Source organism: Scyliorhinus torazame, chromosome 18 (assembly GCF_047496885.1).
Source record: "Scyliorhinus torazame isolate Kashiwa2021f chromosome 18, sScyTor2.1, whole genome shotgun sequence".
In the NCBI taxonomy this organism is placed as follows: Eukaryota; Metazoa; Chordata; class Chondrichthyes; order Carcharhiniformes; family Scyliorhinidae; genus Scyliorhinus; species Scyliorhinus torazame.
The window spans coordinates 111,109,434-111,131,717 of NC_092724.1; the positions used below are offsets into that span (position 1 = coordinate 111,109,434).

The following is a 22,284-nucleotide window of genomic DNA, read 5'->3' on the forward strand; positions in this document are numbered from 1 at the left end:
CTGTTCCCAAACGGAAGAAAAACAGTTTGTAAAATGGTAGCTAGGCATCTGACTTTGTTGGAAATTAAACGTATTCTGTCACATGAAAAGTATTAGTGAGTTTTAAAGCACGTCCATTCTTGCCACAGCATGCCATCCCATTGCACAGCTTAACCCCTTCCAAAACATCGCTGGAACCACCAAGTTGGAATTGTTCTTAGCGATACGTCAGCACGCACACTAACAAAGCAGACAATTCAGTCTGCAATCTCAGTCTGATTAATTAAATCTAAACCCTCTGTGGTAAGTAGGATAGAGAAGCAATGCCTGTGCTCCAGGCGGCAGCGGTACAAAGACCCTGTTGTTTCAGTCACAAGAAAGATGCTGAAACCTTTCCAAACAATCAACACACAACTACTTCTTTGTAGATGGACAAGGTCGAAAATTGTTGGAATATTCAAGTGAGGCTACGGCAATACTTGGCACCAGAAGCACAAGATCCTAATTATCTTGTTTGTACAAAGCAACAAATGTGGTTTGCAACATGCTGATAATGTCAGCACCAAAATATATATTATCTGGATCTTACAAGCACAATTTTACTCCCAAGGAGTGAGTTTTTAAAAAAAATTTAAAGTACCCAATCAATTTTTTCCAATTAAGGGCCAATTTAATTCACCTACACATTTGTGGCAGTGAGACCCATGCAAATACAGGGAGAATGTGCAAAATCCCACCGGGATCGAACCTGGGTCCTCAGCGCTGTGAGGCAGCAGTGCTAACCACTGCACCACCATGCCGATATCAGGGAGCAAGTTACATGGCGGTGAACCAAAGTCTTGAAGACAGAGACTAAAGCAACATTTGAGCAGTTTTGAAATTTTCCTTGAAATTTGGATTGAATTTTCCCTCCTTGTTGCCTCAATTTTATTTAATGCAGTAGATCTCCCACAAACTTACTCATGGCGAGCTGCAGGTTAACTGCAATGAGCCTGGGTTCTGCATACAGGATAGGGCGAGTTGTGCATATGACCGCTGAAAGGAAAGGGAAAGAAACCATGGGCTGGATTCTCCGCCCCACTTTTCTGCCCCGACCCGCCGGCGGAATTCTCCGTTACGCCGGCCGGCCAATGGGGTGTCCCATTATGGGGCAGCCCCACGCTGTCGGGAAACCCCTGGGCGCCGGCAGAACGAAGAGTCACGCCGGTGGAGAATCCCGCCCCATATGTTCAAAGCTACCGAAGTGAATGTTTTCCTAGGAACTGAGAGCCAAAAAGTTTTTTTTTGTGGGATGGAGTTTCTGCAGGTATGGTGAATACATGGTAAATGTTGTGATGTAACCTGAAGAGAATATGTAAACAGGCAACAAACCAGGGTGTAGAGTAGCTAGTAGCGTGCTTTAGGAATTGGAGGTGTGTTAACCTTGTTAGTAATGGTTGCTGAATCCATAAAGTAGGTATATATGCTGAACCATTCTGTACCGTATATTCAAATACATTGAACCGACATATAGTTTGCCAGTCCCGGTGTGAGATTGGTGAGTTTGTGTAAAGCAGACATAGAAACACAACATGGTGGCAGTGCTGTGAATTTGAAGAGCACGGGACGTTGCCACAGACAGGATTTGGTATGATACAGAGGCTGTGTGTACATCGAAACCCCGGGAAGCACAGTCCCCTTAGAGACAGCGCTTTCAGAACAGTGAGTACTCGACTTATGGACTAGGCCAGATCGGTGGTTAATGGGAGCAACAAATTGGTTAGAGTCTTGCTGCGCAATCAGTTCTGATTTGGGCAGGAAAAGCTTCAGGGTCCACGGGTGCCATTGTTGTGCAGAAGACAAAAGGCTGCCCACTCCAAAGTAGCTGAGTTTCAAACTTTTTTAAATATATATTTTCATTAGAGTTTTATAAAAAACTTTTTAACCAAAATGCAACAAATCTTTAAAAGCACAACTGATACAGTACAGAATAAACATTTCTGCAAATTAAGAACAGAGAAAGTCAGGCTAAATTCGGAACAACTGCCCTTAAAAACTATTGCCTCTATTTATAGAAGGGATCAATCAGAAAATGGGGCTCGGGGAAAGAGGATAAGGCCAAATAAACATGATAGGATAACATGTCAAGATGCACTCCATTATGTATAGTGAGATCAGGACTGGAGATATAGCTCATGGGAAACCTTACATGCACATTGTAATTTGGAGCTGTAGAGAGTCTTGGTAGAGTCCCCAACATTCCTTCCATCACATGGCTGACCAAGAATCTCTCGTGCTCTTACCACCCACCATTGGTGCATGTTGGAATGATTTGCAGTTTGATACTGAACCTGTCTGGCTGCGTTATGAACCTACCTTCCTTCACTATCCAGCCTGGGGTGGGACGTAAACCCAGAGTTTTTGGCTCTGTGGCAGGGAGACTACCCACTGTGACACAAGACCTTCACCTCAAGCTCCGGTTAAGGGTCATTTCACAGAGCTGCCGGGCAAAGTGATTCCCTTTGCCACATGGCGCGCCAACCAGCTGAATGGAGGCGGCCTCCCTGCGGGGTCCAGTGGGCTGACGGAGCTGGAGGCTCCATGCCACAGAGAGAGAGGGCCACAGACAGGGAACGTCTGTGGTCCTGACCATCTCTCCAGAGGTTTGCCCCAATGACCCTGGGCCCACTGAATATCTCATTTCTTTTTCACTTGCCTGTTGGAGACTTAAGGTCTCATGGATGCCTCCTCTCCTATTGGCACTGCTGAGGCTTCAGAGTTGCCAGCCCTGTGGTTAGGCCAGCATCCTTCATCGGACAGTGGGCCTGCAGATGGTCACTGTGGGTGGACTGCAGCGGTTCAAGGCGGAGGCTCACCACCAGCTTCTCAATGGCAATTAGGAATGGGTAATAAATACTGACCTTGCCACCAATGTCTGCATTTCGTGCAAGAATTAAAAAAATTAGGTAGTTGCCTCTGATAAAATCATAGAATCCCTACAGTGCAGAATGAGGCTATTCGGCCCATCGAGTCTGTATCGACCCTCCGAAAGAGCACCCTGCCCAGGTCCAATGCTCGCACCCCTCCCCCATCCACCTCATCTCAATCACGTAACCTGACCTGCACATCCCTGTACTCTAAGGGACAATTTAGTATCGCCAATCCACCGTAAATGGCTGTGTTGGTTCCACTGTGGCAAATGTAGGATCAGGAACCACGTTTCTTCCCTGATGTCAAGGTCCAGATGCCCGGGGGGGGGGGGGGGGGGGGGGGGGGGGCAGTGACCTTTCCCAGGCCACTGAGGGTGGGCTTGGAGACTGAGGAGAAAATAAAACCAGCAAAACAATTGTCAGGCAAGCTTCTTCCTGCCTCTTTCCGTCTTTCTGGCTGGGGGAGGGTTTGGGAATAATCTGGCCAAACCACATGGCAGCGGTAGAAAGGCAATTAAAGTATTAAAGGATGAAATTGAAGGAGATTGTACACCTGTAATGTCTGCTCATAAACAGTGGACAGATCTTCAACACAGTAGCTTGGAGAAGGTGGGTTAACAGCAGGAAGTCATTGAGACCTGCAACTTTAATGCATTCGTTCTAATAATTATTCATTGTAAAATGTCAGAGGCCAATCATATCAAAAGCTTGCGATAACAGGAACAGGTCAAAGGGTGTTTATTACAAGGGGATTCGATTATAAAAATAGGGAAGTGTTGCTGCATTTGCAAAGGGGACATAGTGAGATCGCATGTGGAGTACTGCGTACAGCTTTGTTCTCCTCACTTAAAAAGGGATATTCTTGCATTAGAAACAATTCAGAGGTTCACCAGGCTGATTCCTGGGATGAAGGGGTTATCTTATGAGGAAAGGTCGACCAGGTTGGACCTACACCCATTGAAGGTTAGAAGAATGAGAGGTGATCTTATTGAACCATACAATAACCTAAGAGGACTTGACAGAGTGGACACTGAAAGAGTGTTTCCTCCCTTGTAGGGGAGGCTAGAACTAGGGGACATAGTTTAAAAATTAGGGGTCTTTCATTTGAGACAGAAAAAGGGAGAAGTGTTTTCACTCAGAGGATCATCTGTGAAATTCTTCTGCCGAGAGAGTGGTCGAGGCTGGGTCATTGAATATATTAAAGGCTGAGTTAGATAAATTTTGATCGTCACGTCAATGGTTATGGGATGGGGGGCAATCACGAAAGCGGAGTTGAAGCAACAATCAGATCAGCCATGACCTGATCGAATGGCAGAGCAAGCGCGAAGGGCCGAATTGCCTCCTCCTAATCCTACTTCTTGAGTTCTTGAGGCTGCTGTGGTCTTGGCAAGGACATTTCTAGCAGTTCCAGCAGGAGACTTTCACAATTCAAAGGGGCTACAGGCCGTCCCTGCCTCCTTTAAATTTTCTTCAGACGTAGCTCCCCCAAGTTATTGTGTCACAAATCTTGACACAGCCACTGTGGAAACTGCCAGGGGTCCCTTCAATTGCATGCTCAATTGTGATCCCGACAGACCAGCTTGTCCACCATCTGAGTTCCTGATTGGATATCTTCCAGAAGGTTTATCCCACTACTTGTGTATCCGGGACACAATTGTACGCCCACTCACCCACCCCCCCAGGTTGGAATTGTCGTAAATTCCCCAAGTGGCCTTCCGTCTGAAATTTTACAGGAGGTGAGTGAGGCGTGGGGTTGACATCCCACCCTTGCTCCAACTGAGGCCCATAAGTAACCAATTAATGGCTGCCTGAGAGCAGCTTCCAGGCCCAGCATCAATTTTGAGGATGGTGGGAGGAATTAAAGGATTGGGGAGTGAAGTCCAGCCAATCACCCTTGCGCAAGCCTCGTGTGGGAAAGAACGAGCGGGTGACAGCCCCATTACTGGCCCCATTTCTAACTCGGACACCCCTCCCAAAGTCTGACCCCCCCCCCCCCCCCCGCCCCACCCCCACCTCCTCTTTATCACCCAAGAGGTTTCCTGGCCGTCTGATAATTTTTCTCCAGGGCTACACACAGCAGTGTTCCAGAGATTGATCTTCAATGCCTGGAGACTCCAGGCCAATCCTGAAGGATTGGCAGCACTGAGTTGACTAAACTTAGCTCTTCTGCAGTCTTGGGGGTATTGTGTTCTTTTGACATTGACTATTTTTCAAATGTGAACTATTATACCCAGCTCAAAAATACATCAAAATTTCATACATAAAAGCGGCAATAGCTGGAAATTTTAATTTCATCTGAATTTTCAGAATTTTACCCATCAGAGACAGTATGGTGAGGGTTCCAGTGTCTCACTGAAGATAGAATCATAGAAGAATCATAGAAGTTTACAGCATGGAAACAGGCCCTTCGGCCCAACCAGTCCACGCCGCCCAGTTTTTACCATTAAGCTAGTCTCAGTTGCCCGCACTTGGCCCATAACCCTCTATACCCATCTACCTATTTACAACCTAGATTTATGTGTGATATTTTTCTCTCTGAATTTAAAAAAATAAATAAATTTAGAGTACCCAATTCATTTTTTCCTAATTAAGGGGCAATTTAGTGTGGCCAATCCACCTAGCCTGCACATCTTTGGGTTGTGGGGGCGAAACCCACGCAAACACGGGGAGAATATGCAAACTCCACCGGGACAATGACCCAGAACCGGGATTGAACCTGGGACCTCTGCGCCATGAGGCAGCAGTGCTAACCACTGCGCCACCATGCTGCCCTCTTTCTCTCTGAATTTCTATTGTGTAAACTTGATTCTCACGACGTTGTGGAACAGTAAGCCCATGAACTAAACTACACTTCCAATGAAAAATAACAGATGAGAATGACTCATTCATTACCAGTGTCTTCGAGGGGCGGAGGTGGGGGGGGGGGGGGGGGGGGGGGGGGGGGGAGAGAACACATCTCATTAAGAAAGAGTCAAATGACATGAGGTCACCCTTGACTCAACACAATATGACTGAAATAAAATGATTGTAGAACCGCTTGGAGAGAGACCCGAGCATTCATTCTTACCTAAACTTGAGGAATAGTTAGAAGGCACATACCCGGCCTTCAATGCCAAGGTTCTCAGGTCCAGAATCCATTGGTCTGAAGTTGGTCCATTTTAATTTGTAGTGGCACTTTGTTTTGAACAAATGTGAACATGCAGCAGTGCAAGAGCAACCCCCCCTTTCCTGCGTGAGGTTGCCATGAGCTTTCACACCGTATGTTTACTCAGACTATTACTGAGCGCCGTCGCAATTTAAACACACACAGCCAGCTTGATAAAATCTGCTCTAATAAACTAAGCCCTGAGCCACCTTATCTCCACTGTTGTTTGTTCCTGCTTCTCAATTCCTGTTTGTCCGTGTGCTCAATCTCAAATCAAAGTCAAAAGTGTTTACCATCAATCAGTGGGGTGTTAGAAACAGATAATCCTTGTTTAAACTGCTCTGGTTTGAAATAACAAAGGGTGAATGGGTCGAGGGCCCCAATGCCATCTACCTTTTAGCTTTTGGTGAAGAAAAACAAAACAAATGTCTGGAAGTGTCTTACACTTGTGGTTTCTGGGAGTGAGCAGGCCATAAAATGTAACAAAGGCACTCCATGTGGGAAAACATTAAGATGAGACATAACTTGTTTATGAAGTGTTAACTGAACTCCAATTATAACATAATAAATGTTTTACTCATTCATTTATTATAATGTATTATGTTGTTTCAACCAAGTTAGAGCACTGCTAAAGAGAGTGAAAGGTGGCTTCCGAAACTATACAAATTAAAGACAGTAAATGGCTATTATGATGTCTTGACTACAGGATAAGACTCCCTTGATTGAGAATGGGACAAAACAAAGTTGCAAGGCTTAAACTGTGATGCCAAAAGCAGGTAAGCAGTTCCCATATTACATCATTTGGGGAGATCTCAGTTGATTTAATATTTCCTCCAAAGCCTGAGTTTCAGCCATCAAACAGGCTTCCAACCATGGCAAGCAATATTTACAATGGTGTTTGCACGTGGGCACGATTCTCCCAAAAGGGAACAAAGTCCTCCAGCACGTCGTTTAGCTGTGTGTTTCCCAGCGCTGGGAAACACATGACTATTCAATGCGACTCGCGTTGTGTAAGGGACTAGAGCGGGGAAGGAAATAGCCCCTTTTTGTACAGTGGGAGCTTCGTTTGCAATCAGAAGCAAACCCCGACCCCCCAGCCCAAACGCACTGTGGGAGGGTTCCCAGCATGCCCCCCCCCCCCCCGCACCCCCTCAACATCCCCACAGGGCACCCCCAGCCCAATCACCTGCATGAAAAAATGCCAGCTTGGCACCTTGGCAGTGCTAACCTAGCATAGAACATAGAACATAGAACATTACAGCGCAGTACAGGCCCTTCGGCCCTTGATGTTGCGCCGACCTGTGAAACCACTCTAAAGCCCATCTACACTATTCCCTTATCGTCCATATGTCTATCCAATGACCATTTGAATGCCCTTAGTGTTGGCGAGTCCACTACTGTTGCAGGCAGGGCATTCCACACCCTTACTACTCTCGGAGTAAAGAACCTACCTCTGACATCTGTCCTATATCGATCTCCCCTCAATTTAAAGCTACGTCCCCTCGTGCTGGACATCACCATCCGAGGAAAAAGGCTCTCACTGCCCACCCTATCCAATCCTCTGATCATCTTGTATGCCTCAATTAAGTCACCTCTAATCCTTCTTCTCTCTAACGAAAACAGCCTCAAGTCCCTCAGCCTTTCCTCATAAGATCTTCCCTCCATACCAGGCAACATTCTGGTAAATCTCCTCTGCACCCTTTCCAATGCTTCCACATCCTTCCTATAAAGCAGCGTCCAGAATTGCACGCAATACTCCAAATGCGGCCGCACCAGAGTTTTGTACAGCTGCAACATGACCTCATGGCTCCGAAACGCAATCCCTCTACCAATAAAAGCTAACACACCATACGCCTTCTTAACAACCCTCTCAACCTGGGTGGCAACTTTCAGGGATCTATGTACATGGACACCGAGATCTCTCTGCTCATCTACACTGCCGAGAATCTTACCATTAGCCCAGTACTCTGTCTTCCTGTTATTCCTTCCAAAATGAATCACCTCACACTTTCCTGCATTAAATTCCATTTGCCACCTCTCAGCCCAGCACTGCAGCTTATCTATGTCCCACTGTAACTTGTAACATCCTTCCACACTGTCCACAACTCCACCGACTTTAGTGTCATCTGCAAATTTACTCACCCATCTTTCTACGCCCTCCTCCAGGTCATTTATAAAAATGACAAACAGCAGTGGCCCCAAAACAGATCCTTGTGGTACACCACTAGTAACTGGACTCCAGTCTGAACATTTCCATCAACCACCACCCTTTGTCTTCTTCCAGCTAGCCAATTTCTGATCCAAACTGCTAAATCACCCTGAATCCCATGCCTCTGTATTTTCTGCAGTAGCCTACCATGGGTAACCTTATCAAACGCTTTACTGAAATCCATATACACCACATCAACTGCTTTACCCTCATTCACCTGTTTGGTCACCTTCTCAAAGAACTCAATGAGGTTTGTGAGGCACGACCTACCCTTCACAAAACCGTGTTGACTATCTCTAATCAAATTATTCCTTTCCAGATGATTATACATCCAATCTCTTATAAACCTTTCCAAGACTTTGCCCACAACAGAAGCAAGGCTCACTGGTCTATAGTTACCGACCGGGGTTGTCTCTACTCCCCTTCTTGAACAAAGGGACAACATTTGCTATCCTCCAGTCTTCTGGCACTATTCATGTAGACAAAGATGACTTAAAGATCAAAGCCAGAGGCTCAGCAATCTCCTCCCTAGCTTCCCAGAGAATCCTAGGATAAATCCCATCCGGCCCAGGGGACCTATCTATTTTCACACTTTCCAGAATTGCTAACACCTCCTCCTTATGAACCTCAAGCCCTTCTAGTCTAGTAGCCTGAATCTCAGTATTCTCCTCGATAACATTGTCTTTTTCCTGTGTGACTACTGACGAAAAATATTCATTAAGCACCTCTCCTATCTCCTCGGACTCCAAGCACAACTTCCCACTGTCCTTGACTGGCCCTACTCTTACCCTAGTCATTTGTTTACTCCTGACATATCTATAGAAAGCTTTAGGGTTATCCTTGATCTTACCTGCCAAAGACTTCTCATGTCCCCTCCTGGCTCTTCTTAGCTCTCTCTTTAGATCCTTCCTAGCTAACTTGTAACTCTCAAGCGACCTAACTGAACCTTCATGTTTCATCTTTATATAAGCCTCCTTCTTCCTCTTGACAAGTGTTTTGACTGCTTTAGTAAACCACGGTTCCCTTGCTCGACCACTTCCTCCCTGCCTGACAGGTACCTACTTATCAAGGACATGCAGTAGCTGTTCCTTAAACAAGCTCCACATTTCCATTGTGTCCATCCCCTGCAGTTTTCCTCTCCATCCCATGCATCCTAAGTCTTGCCTCATCGCATCATAATTGCCTTTCCCCCCAGATATAACTCTTGCCCTGTGGTATATACCTATCCCTTTCCATCACTAAAGTAAACGTAATCGAATTGTGGTCACTATCACCAAAGTGCTCACCTACCTCCAAATCTAACACCTGTCTTGGTTCATTACCCAGTACCAAATTCAATATGGCCTCGCCTCTCGTTGGCCTATCTACATACTGTGTCAGGAAATCCTCCTGTAAACATTGGACAAAAACAGACCCATCTAAAGTACTCGAACTATAGCGTTTCCAGTCAATATTTGGAAAGTTAAAGTCCCCCATAACAACTACCCTGTTGCTTTCGCTCCTATCCAGAATCATCTTTGTAATCCTTTCCTCTACATCTCTGGAACTTTTCGGAGGCCTATAGAAAACCCCTAACAGGGTGACCTCTCCTTTCCTGTTTCTAACCTCAGCCCATACTACCTCAGTAGACGGGTCCTCATCAAACGTCCTTTCTGCCACCATAATACTGTCCTTGACTAACAATGCCACCACTCCCCCTCTTTTACCACCTTCCCTGAGCTTACTGAAATATCTAAACCCCGGCACCTGCAACAACCATTCCTGTCCCTGCTCTATCCATGGGCGGGATTCTCCGCAATCGGCAATCAGTCCGGAATCCTCCGCATCTTGAGAGGCCGAGTCCTAACCTTGAGGGGCTAGGCCCACGACGGAATGATTTCCGCCCTGCCAGCCGGTGGGAAAGGCCTTTGGTGCCCCGCCAGCTGGCGCGAAACTGACTTTGCCGTGCGGTGCATGCACGGGAGCGTCAGCGACCGCTCACGGCATCCCCGCGCATGCCGCCTTGGATGCCCACCCCCAGGACCCCGGAGCCCGCCCACGCCGCCTTGTCCCGCCGGTAAGAGAGGTGGTTTGATTCTCGCCGGCGGGACAGGCATTCCAGCAGCGGGACTTCGGCCCATCGCGGGCCGGAGAATCGCCGGGGGGAGGCCCGCCAACCGGCGCGACGCGATTCCCACCCCCACTGAATATCCGGTGCCGGAGAATTCGGCAACTGGCGGGGGCGGGATTCACGCCAGCCCCCGGCGATTCTCCGACCCGGCGGGGGGGGGGGGGGGGGGTCGGAAAATCCCGCCCATTGTCTCCGAAATGGCCACGACATCAAAGTCCCAGGTACCAACCCATGCCGCATGTTCACCCACCTTATTCCGGATGCTCCTGGCATTGAAGAAGACACACTTTAAACCACCTTCCTGCCTGCCGGTACAATCCTGCAACTTTGAAACCTTGGGCGTCATTCTCCGACCCCCCAGAGGGTCGGAGAATGCCCGTTGGCCGCCGTGAATCCCGCCCCCGCCGAAGTCTCCGAAGGGAGAAAAGTCGGCGGGGCATTAATGGCGCCGCTGCCGCGGAGAATGTCACGGGTCTGCGCAAAGCAGCCGATTTTCGGGTCTGTGCCGGGGTGGAGGTTGGGGGTGGGGGTCCGTGCCGGGGTGGAGGTTGGGGGAAGTCCGTGCTGGGGTGGAGGTTGGGGGTTGGGGGGGGTCCGTGCCGGGGTGGAGGTTGGGGGGGGGTCCGTGCCGGGGTGGAGGTTGGGGGTGGGGGTCCGTGCCGGGGTGGAAGTTGTGGGTTGGGGGGGGTCCGTGCTGGGGTGGAGGTTGGGGGGTGTCCGTGCTGGGGTGGAGGTTGGGGGGGTCCGTGCTGTGGTGGAGGTTGGGGGTTGGGGGGGGTCCGTGCTGGGGTGGAGGTTGGGGGTTGGGGGGGGGGTCCGTGCTGGGGTGGAGGTTGGGGGTTGGGGGGGGTCCGTGCTGGGGTGGAGGTTGGGGGTTGGGGGGGTCCGTGCCGGGGTGGAGGTTGGGGGGGGGGTCCGTGCCGGGGTGGAGGTTGGGGGGGGGGGGTTCGTGCTGGGGTGGAGGTTGGGGGGGGGTCCGTGCCGAGGAGGGTGATGGGAGGGCAAGTGAGTTGGTTCACCTGGCCAGGTGCCAGCCTCCAACAGTTGGACCCATGCGGTCCATGCCACCTGGCTGGGGGGAGGAGGGGATATGGGCAATGATGACATGTCGCCGTTCCCCTCCCCCCCCCACCAGGCCGTCATGTTTTCAGATCATCCAGCGATGTTGGCCGCCGTGGTGGCAGCCGCTCATGTCTATGTTGCCCTGGATGAGGAGGAGGAGGAGGAGGAGGAGGAGGAGCGTGCCAGAGAGGCAGCGCAGGCTGCCGCAGAGGGGCAGGCGGCAGCCGCCCAGGCTGGAGGGACACCTGACCGACAGGACGAGGAGGGAGAGGTGGACGTCGCGGCCCCACGGCAACGGAGGCACCCGAGGGCGCCCCGTGTGTACCGGCCCCGGCAGTCATACCAGGACCTCACGGACCGGGAATGCAGGAGGAGACTCCGGATGAGCCGGGAAACCGTGGCACACATCTGCCACCTGCTGGCACACCTGTCACCGCGTGGCACTGGCGGGGGACACCCTCTCCCCGTGTCCGTCAAGGTTACGGTGGCCCTGAACTTTTATGCAACGGGGTGCATCCGGGCAGTGACAGATGCCCTTTATGCCATGGCGCACCGTTACATCCACTTCCCCGTGGACCGGGCCAGCCAAGATGCCCGGGCCGTGGGCTTCTCTGCCGTGGCCGGGTTCCCCATGGTCCAGGGCGCGATCGATGGGATGCACGTCGCCGTGCGGCCACCTGCAGATAACAGGGCCGTGTTCACTAATAGGAAGGGGACCTATTCGATGAACGTACGGGTGGTCTGCGACCACCGCATGATGATCCTGCACGTCTGCGCCCGTCACCCAGGCAGTGTACACGACTCATTCGTGTTGTCGCGGTCATCCATCCCCGGCATGTACGAGGGACGCCATCCCCGGCTGAGGGGCTGGTTGCTGGGCGACAGGGGCTACCCATTGCGATCGTGGCTGATGACGCCTATACGGAGGCCACGCAATGAAGCGGAGAACCGCTACAATGATGCCCATGTAGCGACAAGGGGAGTGATCGAGAGGTGCTTTGGCGTGCTGAAGATGCGTTTCAGGTGCCTGGACCTCTCTGGGGGCGCCCTCCAGTATCGGTCAGATAGGGTCGGCCGCATCATTGTGGTGTGCTGCGTCCTGCACAACATAGCCCAGCAGAGGGGCGATGTGCCGCAGGCAGAGGAGGGCGGAGTGGAGGAGCAGCAGGAAGAGGCACAGTCCTCCCCAGATGAGGGGGAAGGGGGTAATGGTCAGGGCAGACAGGGTAGACACAGGCGGGTGGCTGTCCACCATTACCGGCTGGCCCAGCGGGCACGGGACAGACTGATAGCCGCCCGCTTCACTGACTAGATGGGCGTGGGAATCGGGTAGTATGGCCACAGACCGCACACCATGGCAACAGCTGACCACCCACACCCCCCACCCATCCACCCACCCAGCACCCTCACCCCCCCTCCCCAACCCCACCCACCCCACCCGCATGCACACCACCCCCCCCCCCATTGCCGATCCACCGGCGGCACAACGGGCCGGGCTCACACAGTTGCGGGTGGACGCGTGTCTATCGCAGGCCATGGAGGATGATGACAACCCGCCCTGCGATGAGCTCCTGGCTCTACATCGTTGGACTATGTCTGACCCATGGCCACAGTACCACCATCCACCCGGACCATCCCTGCATGCGGCTGTGACACTGCAGCGCACGGTCCCGTCCTCTGCCCGGGGGATGTTGATGGCGGCCCAGGGGGAAGGGGGCAGACTCACCTGGGGCTGAGGTAAGACCATCCCTCACACACACACTTGCGCTCAACGTACATGACACGCCCGCACACTTTGGACAGAGCACAAAGGCAGCTTCGGTAGGTGTAACATTGACTTTAATAACCAAAGGAGTTCATGCACGTGCCCTAGCCCCTAAAACTCATCTGTGCCCTGCACCCGTGCCAACTTACTCAGTGTCTAATTGTTTACCCAGACGGTACAGCAGAACTGGAGGTGGACACCTGTGATTCCTGCCCTCTGACACTGGATCCCTTTGGCGGCCGTTTCCTGGGGCGTCCTGGCCTAGATGGGCCAGGCTGCGGCCCGGGCGACTGGGATGGCGAGCTGCCAGCCTGTCCTGCCCGTTGCCCACCCGATGCACCTGGGACGGAAGGGGGGGAGTCCGAGGTGTCGCGGTGTACCGGGACCTCCCCTACAGAGGGAGCCGGGACGGACCACACCACCTCCTCCTCCCTCGGGGTGCCCGATGGCCCCCAGGCCTCTACATGGGTGGGGGATGCGAACGGACTGGCCATCCGACGCCCCCCCGACATCTGGCGCTGCCAGTCCTGGAGGCCCGTGCTGGTATCGACAGGGGTCTGCAGGTTTGCAGCCATGGAGCCCAGGGTGTTTGCAAACCCTGTCTGTGACAGTGCGACGCCGGCTCGCACATGGCCACTGGCGCCGATGCCCTCAGCAATGGCCTGCTGAGACTGGGCCATGGCCTGCAGAGACTGGGCCATGGCCTGCTGAGACTGGGCCATGGCCTGCTGAGACTGGGCCATGGCCTGCAGAGACTGGGCTATGGCGTTGAGCGCCTCTGCCATCTGGCGCTGGCACTGGCTCATGGCGTCCTGTGAGAGGGCAGCCATTTCCTGGGCCACAGACGCCGCCTGCACGGAAGGCCCCAGGCCTCGCAAACCGTTCCCCATGTCTGACACAGTCGCAACCATTGCCTCCACCGCGGACGCCACCCGTGCGGTGTCAGCCTGGGTGGCACGCATGACCGGGACCACTCCCAGCTCCTGGACGTGGGTGGACTCCTCCACCTGCGACCGCAGCCGCCGCAAGCCGCCCGTCACCCTCTTCGCTCGTCTCCGGGTCGGTGGTTGCATCGGATCTATGTGTGGGTGTGGTAACTGCAGGAACCCGGGATCCATCTGGGCGGCAGATGTTCGCTTGGCCTGGGCTGTCCTCCGACCGCCCGGTCCCTCTGCTGCTCCTACCTCCACCTGCTGTACCGGGACGGCTGTGTTGTGCGCACCAGTGAGTGTACCAGACGCCTCATCACTAAAGTGCCCAACCGTGGTGAGTGTTTCTGCGATGGTGGAGGGTGTTGGTGACAGCAGTGGCGTTGTGTCGTGCTCTTCGTCCCGCTCTGAGTCCATGGCACTTTGGGGTGGGGGTTCGTCTCCACCCATCCACTCTGAGTCACTGTCCGGCATTTCGTCTTCCTGGGTAGTGCTGTCCCGGGTAGTGCTGTCCCGGGTAGGGGTGTCCTGGGTAGTGGTGTCCTGGGTAGTGGTGTCCTGGGTAGTGGTGTCCTGGGTAGTGGTGTCCTGGCTCGGATGTGACGGGGGCCTGTGGCTGCCCCCCTCATCGCTGGGTGGTCGCTCCCGCACGTGACGGGGGTCTCGTCTCCCTGTTGCTCCAGGTCTCTCCGTCTCCCGTGGTGTGCGAGGGGCATCCTGCGGGCGTCGCATGCTGGAGGGTCCGGGTCTCTCCGTCTCCCGTGGTCTCCGAGGGGCATCCTGCGGGCGTCGCACGCTGGAGGGTCCGGGTCTCTCCGTCTCCCGTGGTCTCCGAGGGGCATCCTCCGGGCGTCGCATGCTGGAGGGTCCGGGTCTCTCCGTCTCCCATGGTCTCCGAGGGGCATCCTGCGGGCGTCGCATGCTGGAGGGTCCGGGTCTCTCCGTCTCCCGTGGTCTCCGAGGGGCATCCTGCGGGCGTCGCATGCTGGAGGGTGCGGGTCTCTCCGTCTCCTGTGGTCTCCGAGGGACATCCTGCGGGCGGTGTGCATCTGCGGGGATGGGTGCCTGGACGTTTGGTCCTGCGATACACAATGAAGCATGCATGGTTAGACATCAGGCAGTGATCAGGTGATACGGGGGAGGGGCATATAGGGGAGGGGGGATATGGGGACGGGCTGTCGGTGGCTCACTTGCTGGTGGGCTCCCGACCTCGGCATCAGCAACCTCCCGGTCCTCAGGTCCGCCAGCCAGTTCCAGGGCCCTTTCCTCGTGTACGGTCAGTGGCCTCTCATCAGCGGGCCCTCCTCCAGTCCTCACATGCTCCCTATTGTTGTGTGCGCGCTTCTCCTGTAGGGGGGGGGGGCTGGTGGTGGCAGGGCTAAAAGGCAACAGTGTTAGGCAGGTATATGAATGCATGCCATCGGTTGCGCATGCATTGCAGAGGTTAAGGTTAGGGCTGGTTTCACTTAGGGATATGGGGGATATGGGGGAGGGGGGATATGGGGGAGGGGGGATATGGGGGATATGGGGGAGGGGGGATATGGGGGAGGGGGGATATGGGGGAGGGGGGATATGGGGAGGGGGGATATGGGGGATATGGGGGGGATATGGGGGAGGGGGGATATGGGAGAGGGGGGATATGGGGGAGGGGGGATATGGGGGAGGGGATATGGGGGAGGGGGGATATTGGGGAGGGGGGATATGGGGGATATGGTGGAGGGGGGATATGGGGGAGGGGGGATATGGGGGAGGGGGGATATGGGGGAGGGGATATGGGGGAGGGGGGGATATGGGGGAGGGGGGATATGGGGGAGGGGGGATATGGGGGATATGGGGGAGTGGGGATATGGGGGATATGGGGGAGGGGGGATATGGGGGAGGGGGGATATGGGAGAGGGGGGATATGGGGGAGGGGGGGATATGGGGGAGGGGGGATATGGGGAGGGGGGATATGGGGGAGGCTCACCCTACCTGCTCTGACGAGGTCGTTCACCTTCTTGTGGCACTGGGTGCCTGTCCGTGGTGTCAGGGCCACAGCGGTGACGGCCTCTGCCACTTCCCTCCACAGACGCCGGCTGTGGCTTGGGGCAACTCTGCGGCCGTGCCCGGGATACAGGGCGTCCCTCCTCTGCTCCACCGCGTCCAGGAGCGCCTCCACATCGCGTGACTCGAACCTCGGGGCTGAGCGACGGCCAGCCATTCAGTCGGGTGTTGCGGTCGGGTGTTCCGGTCGGGTGGGGGGGAGCAGCGCGGCCTTATGAGCCGTCACGCCGTGCAGCGCGTATGACGCTGCACGGCGTGAACCACTGCGCAAGCGCGGATCCCGTTATGTCGCTGCTAGCCCATTTCGGGCCGGAGACTATCGACCCATTTTTCCGACGTGACGTAAGTCGGATTTGCGCCGTTTTTTGCGCCGATCGGCGGACTTTCCGCCGATAACGGAGAATTTCGCCCCTTATTCATGACCTCACTACTCTCAACCTCCTGTAAACTGGAGCTACAATTCAGGTTCCAAAGCCCCTGCTGAACTAGTTTAAACCCTCCCGAAGAGCATTAGCAAATTTCCCCCCCAGGATATTGGTACCCCTCTGGTCCAGGTGTAGACCATCCCGTTTGTAGAGGTCCCACCGACCCCAGAATGAGCCCCAATTATCCAGAAATCTGAAACCCTCCCTCCTGCACCATCCCTGTAGCCACGTGTTCAACTCCTCTCTCTCCCTATTCCTCGTCTCGCTATCACGTGGCATGGGTAACAGCCCAGAGATAATGGGCGAAATTCTCCGTTCCCCCCGCCGGGTCGGAGAATTGCCAGGGGCTGGTGTTAATCGCGCTCCTGCCGGTTGCCGAAGTCTCCAGCACCGGAGATTCGGCGGGGGCGGGAATCGGGCCGCGCCGGTTGGCGGGCCCCCCCCCCGCGCAATTCTCCAGCCCGGATGGGCCGAAGTCCCGCCGCTAAAATGCCTGTCCCTCCGGCGTAAATTAAACCACCTACCTTACCGGCGGGACAAGGCGGCGCGGGCGGGCTCCGGGGTCCTGGGGGGGGGGGATCTGGCCCCGGGGGGTGCCCCCAAGGTGGCCTGGCCCGCGATCGGGGCCCATCGATCCGCGGGCGGGCCTGTGCCATGGGGGCACTCTTTCCCTTCCGCCTCCGCCACGGTCTCCACCATGGCGGAGGCAGAAGAGACTCCCTCCACTACGCATGCGTGGGAATGCTGTCAGCACCGCTGACGCTCCCGCGCATGCGCCGCCCGGAGATGTCATTTCCGCGCCAGCTGGCGGGGCACCAAAGGCCTTTTCCGACAGCTGGCGGGGCGGAAATTCGTCCGGCGCGGACCTAGCCCCTTAAGCTTGGGGCTCGGCCCCCAAAGATGCGGAGCATTCCGCACCTTTGGGGCGGCGCGATGCCCGTCTGATTTGCGCCGTTTTGGGCGCCAGTCGGCGGACATTGCGCCGTTTCGGGAGAACTTCGCCCAATAACTGTGTTTGTCCTAGATCTAAGTTTCCACCCTAGCTCCCTGAATTCCTGCCTTACATCCCTATTCTTTTTCCTACCTATGTCGTTGGTACCTATGTGGACCACAACTTGGGGCTGCTCCCCCTCCCCCTTAAGGATCCCGAAAACACGATCCGAGACATCACGCACCCTGGCACCTGGGAAAGCCACCTGGGCACTGCTGGGGTGCCAGGCTGGCATTGCGAAGGTGCCCGGGTGGCACCAGCAGTGCCAGGGCACCACCCTGCCCTAAGGGAATGCAGCTGGAAGCCTGTGGTCCCCTGGGAAACACCCATGAATGCCGTTCCGTCTGCTCCCAGTTTGAATGGCGCTTGCCCAAGGTCTTCAAGGTGAAGGGAATGAATCCCAAGGCCTGACTCTAATATGCAGATTTGCTAAAAAATGGTCCCACGATCCAATGTCTCGCGAGATTGCGTTGGATCTTGCGAGGCGTTGCAAACCGGGTAGATCCCGGGAGTGGGGTCTGCCAGCTTTCATCGGCCAAGCTGCGCCCCTGCAAGCTCCTTTTCTGGTGCAACATGTCCACTGGAATGTGCCCACTGTTTTTAAAGGGAAATTTAAGTCTGGAGTAAGCATTTATGAATGGCCTGGTCCATTTGGGTGTGTTATGCATCTATAGAACCATAGAAATGATATAGCAGGGAACCATAGAAATGATATAGCTGGGCCCATCTTGTCCATGTCAACCTCAAAGGTACCCAGGTATCCATTCTAATCACATCTTCCTGCACACGGCCCTTAGCCCTGCAGCTTACAGCACTTAAGATGCAGATCCAGGTGCTTTTTAACAGAGTGTAAGGTCGATACCTCCACCACCAGCTCAGGCAGCAAATTCTGGACACCACCATTCTTTGCGTACAGACATTTTTCCTCATGTCCCCTCCAATCCTTCTGAATCTCTTGAATTAATTTACTTTGTCTGGCAGAAGTGGGCAAAATGTGACCAAATGACATAACCTAGGTGATTTACTGGAAGCGTGTCCAACAGGTATCACTAAGTAGAGCTGCACCAGTCACTGAATACAATGGAAGTACTCAGAATAAATGTTCTTTTAAAAATGGCTGGCTCTGACAAAGTAGACTGGAAAATAACAGATCATGTTACACTGCTCATTTGTTACACTGGTCACAATGGGCATTCGAGACAACACTACTTGTATCCCCAGACCAGTCCGATTTCACCCCCATGGTAGCATTGTAATTGAAATAGAGCAGCTTACATTTGTATAGTGCTTGCAAGATATCTATCACCTCAAAGCCAATGGAGGAGTTTTGAAACATGTTGTAATTTCCGGATAGACTGCCGTCTGAAATGGCCTAGCAAGCCAGTCAGTTCAAGGACAGTCAAGGAGGGCAACAAATGCTGGCCCAGCCGATATCCCCGCAAAGAATAGATAAAAGAGAAAAGTTTAGGAGTGTCAAGCATTTAGGAAGTGCATGCCATGTGACTGCAGCAGACAGCAAAAGTGGTGCATGGATACTGTACTGCCACAATAAAATACTAAAGGAAATCCATCAATACCTCCCTTACCAGATGTGATGTCAAATCATTTTGAGAGGAACCTCCTGGTTTGTGGCGACGCTTTCTGGCAAATATTCGCTCCTCGACCAGCACCACAAAACAAATACTTAATCCATTCATCTCATTGCTGTTTTGAGGTTGGTTGCTGTCTGTCAACTAATGCGTTGGTGGGGTGGGGTGGGTCGAGCACATTTATTGCCTCAAGGCAAGACTTCTGCCCCTTTCTCAAGAGGGTGTACCTCCTTAGAGAGTTGCTGGCCAATTGGGTGGTCAGGTGCTCTGAGGTCCCAGTGGCGCCAGCAGGAACGATGGCCACTGTTGGGACTGTAGGCAGTCCCACCATGCCAAGGAGCCTAGCTAAGGCAGGGGATCTGGGATTTCAGAGAAGGGAGTGAAGGGTTGGTGAGGGGGTTAATTTCAAGTGGCCACGGGGGAGGGTGAAAGGGGAAAGTGACTTTTGAGAGGAGGGGGGCATCAGCCCGTGCAGCTAAAAATTCCAGGCTTCTTCTGCTACCAGCGAAATACTGGTGGCAGCGGGACAAGGCCATTAATTCGGCAAGTGGGTAGGCAGCGGTAAAGCCAGCCGTGGGATTTTACACAACCGCCACCTTCAAAATCAACAGCAGGTGAACAGAAAATCCAGCCCAATGCTTATCTGGTGCCAGCTAACTGTGAGGTGGTGGGTGAATACTGGGCGGGACTACCAACTTCAATGGTACATATTGGCTCCAAACAGGTGCAGGAATCTGACTCCGGCTGTTTCAGACAGCAGCAGAACTGCACCCGCAATTACTAAGCAAATCGTACAATGGGATTATCCAAGCTCAATGAAAGCTGCAGGTGACCCTTTATAGATCCATCAATTGGAATCCACAATCACAAAGCCCTTACTGCTGAGTTTCCATGGGCATTCTTCAAGGCCTGCAGGAAACGGCGCACTCGGCGTCATGTAAATTTTCTTTAAATGTTCCTGCATATTTCAGTTGTAAGATTTCCATCCATCAGGACAGGAAAATCAGTGCAGGGTGTAATTATTAAACAGCCTGTAGAATCACTGGTAACAGTACAGAGGAGGCCATTCGGTCCATTGTCTCTGTGGGAGTTCTCTGTAATTTTGCGTACCTCCATCAAATCTCCTCTCACCCTTCTCCAAGGAGCAGCCCCAGCCCCCATCTATTCACATAACTGAAGTCTGTCATCCCTGTAATCATTCTTGTAAATCTGTTCTGCAAGCTCCCCAATGCCATTTCTTCCTCCCTGAAGTGTGGTGCCCAGAATTGAACATAATACTCCAGTTGAGGCCCAACCAGTTTCACCAAGGTTCACCAGAGATTCCTTGCTTTTGTACTCTCTGCCTTTATAAAGAAAGCCCCGGATCCCATTAGCTTTGTTACCTTTATCTGACTCTGCCCTGCCACCTTGAATGATTTGTGCACATATACACTCAGATCCTCCCAGGCTGCCTGCTTTTTCTACTGCCGAGAGGATTTTGCGTTCTGTTTGTATACAATTTGTGCAAGTTTGCAGCCCCTTTTTGATCATTTGAACTGGCTGGCTCTTCAAATTCTGGCTGCACTTCAGCCTCATGCTCTGGAACTTTGGCTAATTGGTGTGGAGTTGGGGTAGGGCTGGGGTGCTGCAGGGCAGACGACTTGGTCATAAGCCTGCTTCTGGGCCTGGCCATGGTGGCCACTAATAGATCCAAGCAGCGGGCGGTTGAGGAGGTCATTAGAACCAACTGTCTGCCCTTCTTTATGCCCAAGTTCATGCCTCGGTCTCCCTGGAGTGGAGTGCACCGGTAATCTTGAGGCCTTCCATGCCGTGACACGTCGCATGGGCTGTTATGCATCATCAGCCCCAGGAACATATTTTTATTTCATTTGATAGGTTTCCTTTAAAGTCTTGTCTTTTTTTGTTTAAATACAGTTCCCCTTAAAGGGATGTCAACTTGTTTGTTAGTTAATTTGTCGATTTTAAAAATTGTTACTCAACAGCGCATACATTCAGGTCCCGCTGCTCCTGCACCCACTTTAGAATTGTACCCTTTATTTTATAACATCTTTGTTCCTCTGACCAAAATGTATCACTTCACACTTCCCTGCATTAAATTTCATCTGCAATGTGTTCGTCATTCCATCAGCCTGTCTAAGTCCTCTTGGAGTCTATCCTCCTCAAAGTTCACAATATTTCCAAGTTATGTGTCATCTGAAAATGTTGAAATTGTGCCATGCACACCCAAATCTGTATCATTAATATATATCAAAAAAAGCAGTGGTCCTAGTATCAACCCCCAGGGAACCCGACTATATATCTTCTTGCAATCAAATAGAACCAACCCATTCACCAGTACTGTCTGTTTCCTGTCACTCGGTTAACTTCATATCAATTCTGTCACTGTCCCTTTTATTCTATGGGATTCAACTTTGCAGTCAATTCTATTATGTGGCACCTTATCAAATGCCTTTTGGAAGTCTATGTACACCACATCAACCTCATTACCCACATTGACCCTCTTGTGCATCATCGACAGACTTAACAAATTAGTTAAATACAATCTGCCTTTGTAAATCCATGCTCTTTTTCTATAATCAATCCACATATGTCCAAGTGATTGTTAATTTTGTCCCAGATCATTGTTGTTTACAGCTTTTCTCATCACCAAGGTTAAACTGACTGACCTATATTCGCTTTATACCAGCCTTGGTAATGCAGGAAGGAAGGAAATGTTGCAAAACAGTCCAAATAAGGATGAAACAGGAGGTTAGTATATGAGTGTGAATCCTCCCAAATTTCGAGAAACTGATATTAGGATTTTCATCCAGATGCAATGGAAGCCATGACTAATTATGATAAATTATGATTATGAGATGTCTGTGTAAGATTGCATGGAAATTGGAAATGAAGAGCAGTCAGTGTCCTGTGTATGTCAATGTCAGGAAATAACTTCATGCCACACCTTAATTTCCAATATTCAATATCAACAATTTGCATTTACATTGCAACACATGAGCATTATCATCCAAACATTAATACCGAGCCCCAGAAGGAGATACCAGGACAAATGACCAAGAGCTCGAAAGAAGAGGTAAGTTTTAATGAATGTCTTATGGGATCAGAGAGAGGTAGAGAATTTGAAGGAG

At 52.4% G+C, this 22,284-nt stretch overlaps 1 protein-coding gene across 6 annotated transcripts in view; it reads right to left on the minus strand.

Moving 5' to 3' along the window:
• b3gntl1 (UDP-GlcNAc:betaGal beta-1,3-N-acetylglucosaminyltransferase-like 1) overlaps positions 1-22,284 on the minus strand; it is a 497,156-nt gene that overhangs the window by 139,549 nt on the left and 335,323 nt on the right. Inside the window, exon 1 of one of the 6 annotated variants that reach the window (XM_072483148.1) lies at positions 5,988-6,067. The exons of 4 other annotated variants lie outside the window; for them this stretch is intronic. In XM_072483148.1, the coding sequence (XP_072339249.1) occupies positions 5,988-6,026 (39 nt within the window). In that variant the 5' untranslated portion in view covers positions 6,027-6,067. Of the gene's footprint in view, positions 1-5,955; positions 6,068-22,284 lie in introns of those variants that run through there. One more of the 6 variants, XM_072483150.1, reaches the window with a different exon arrangement.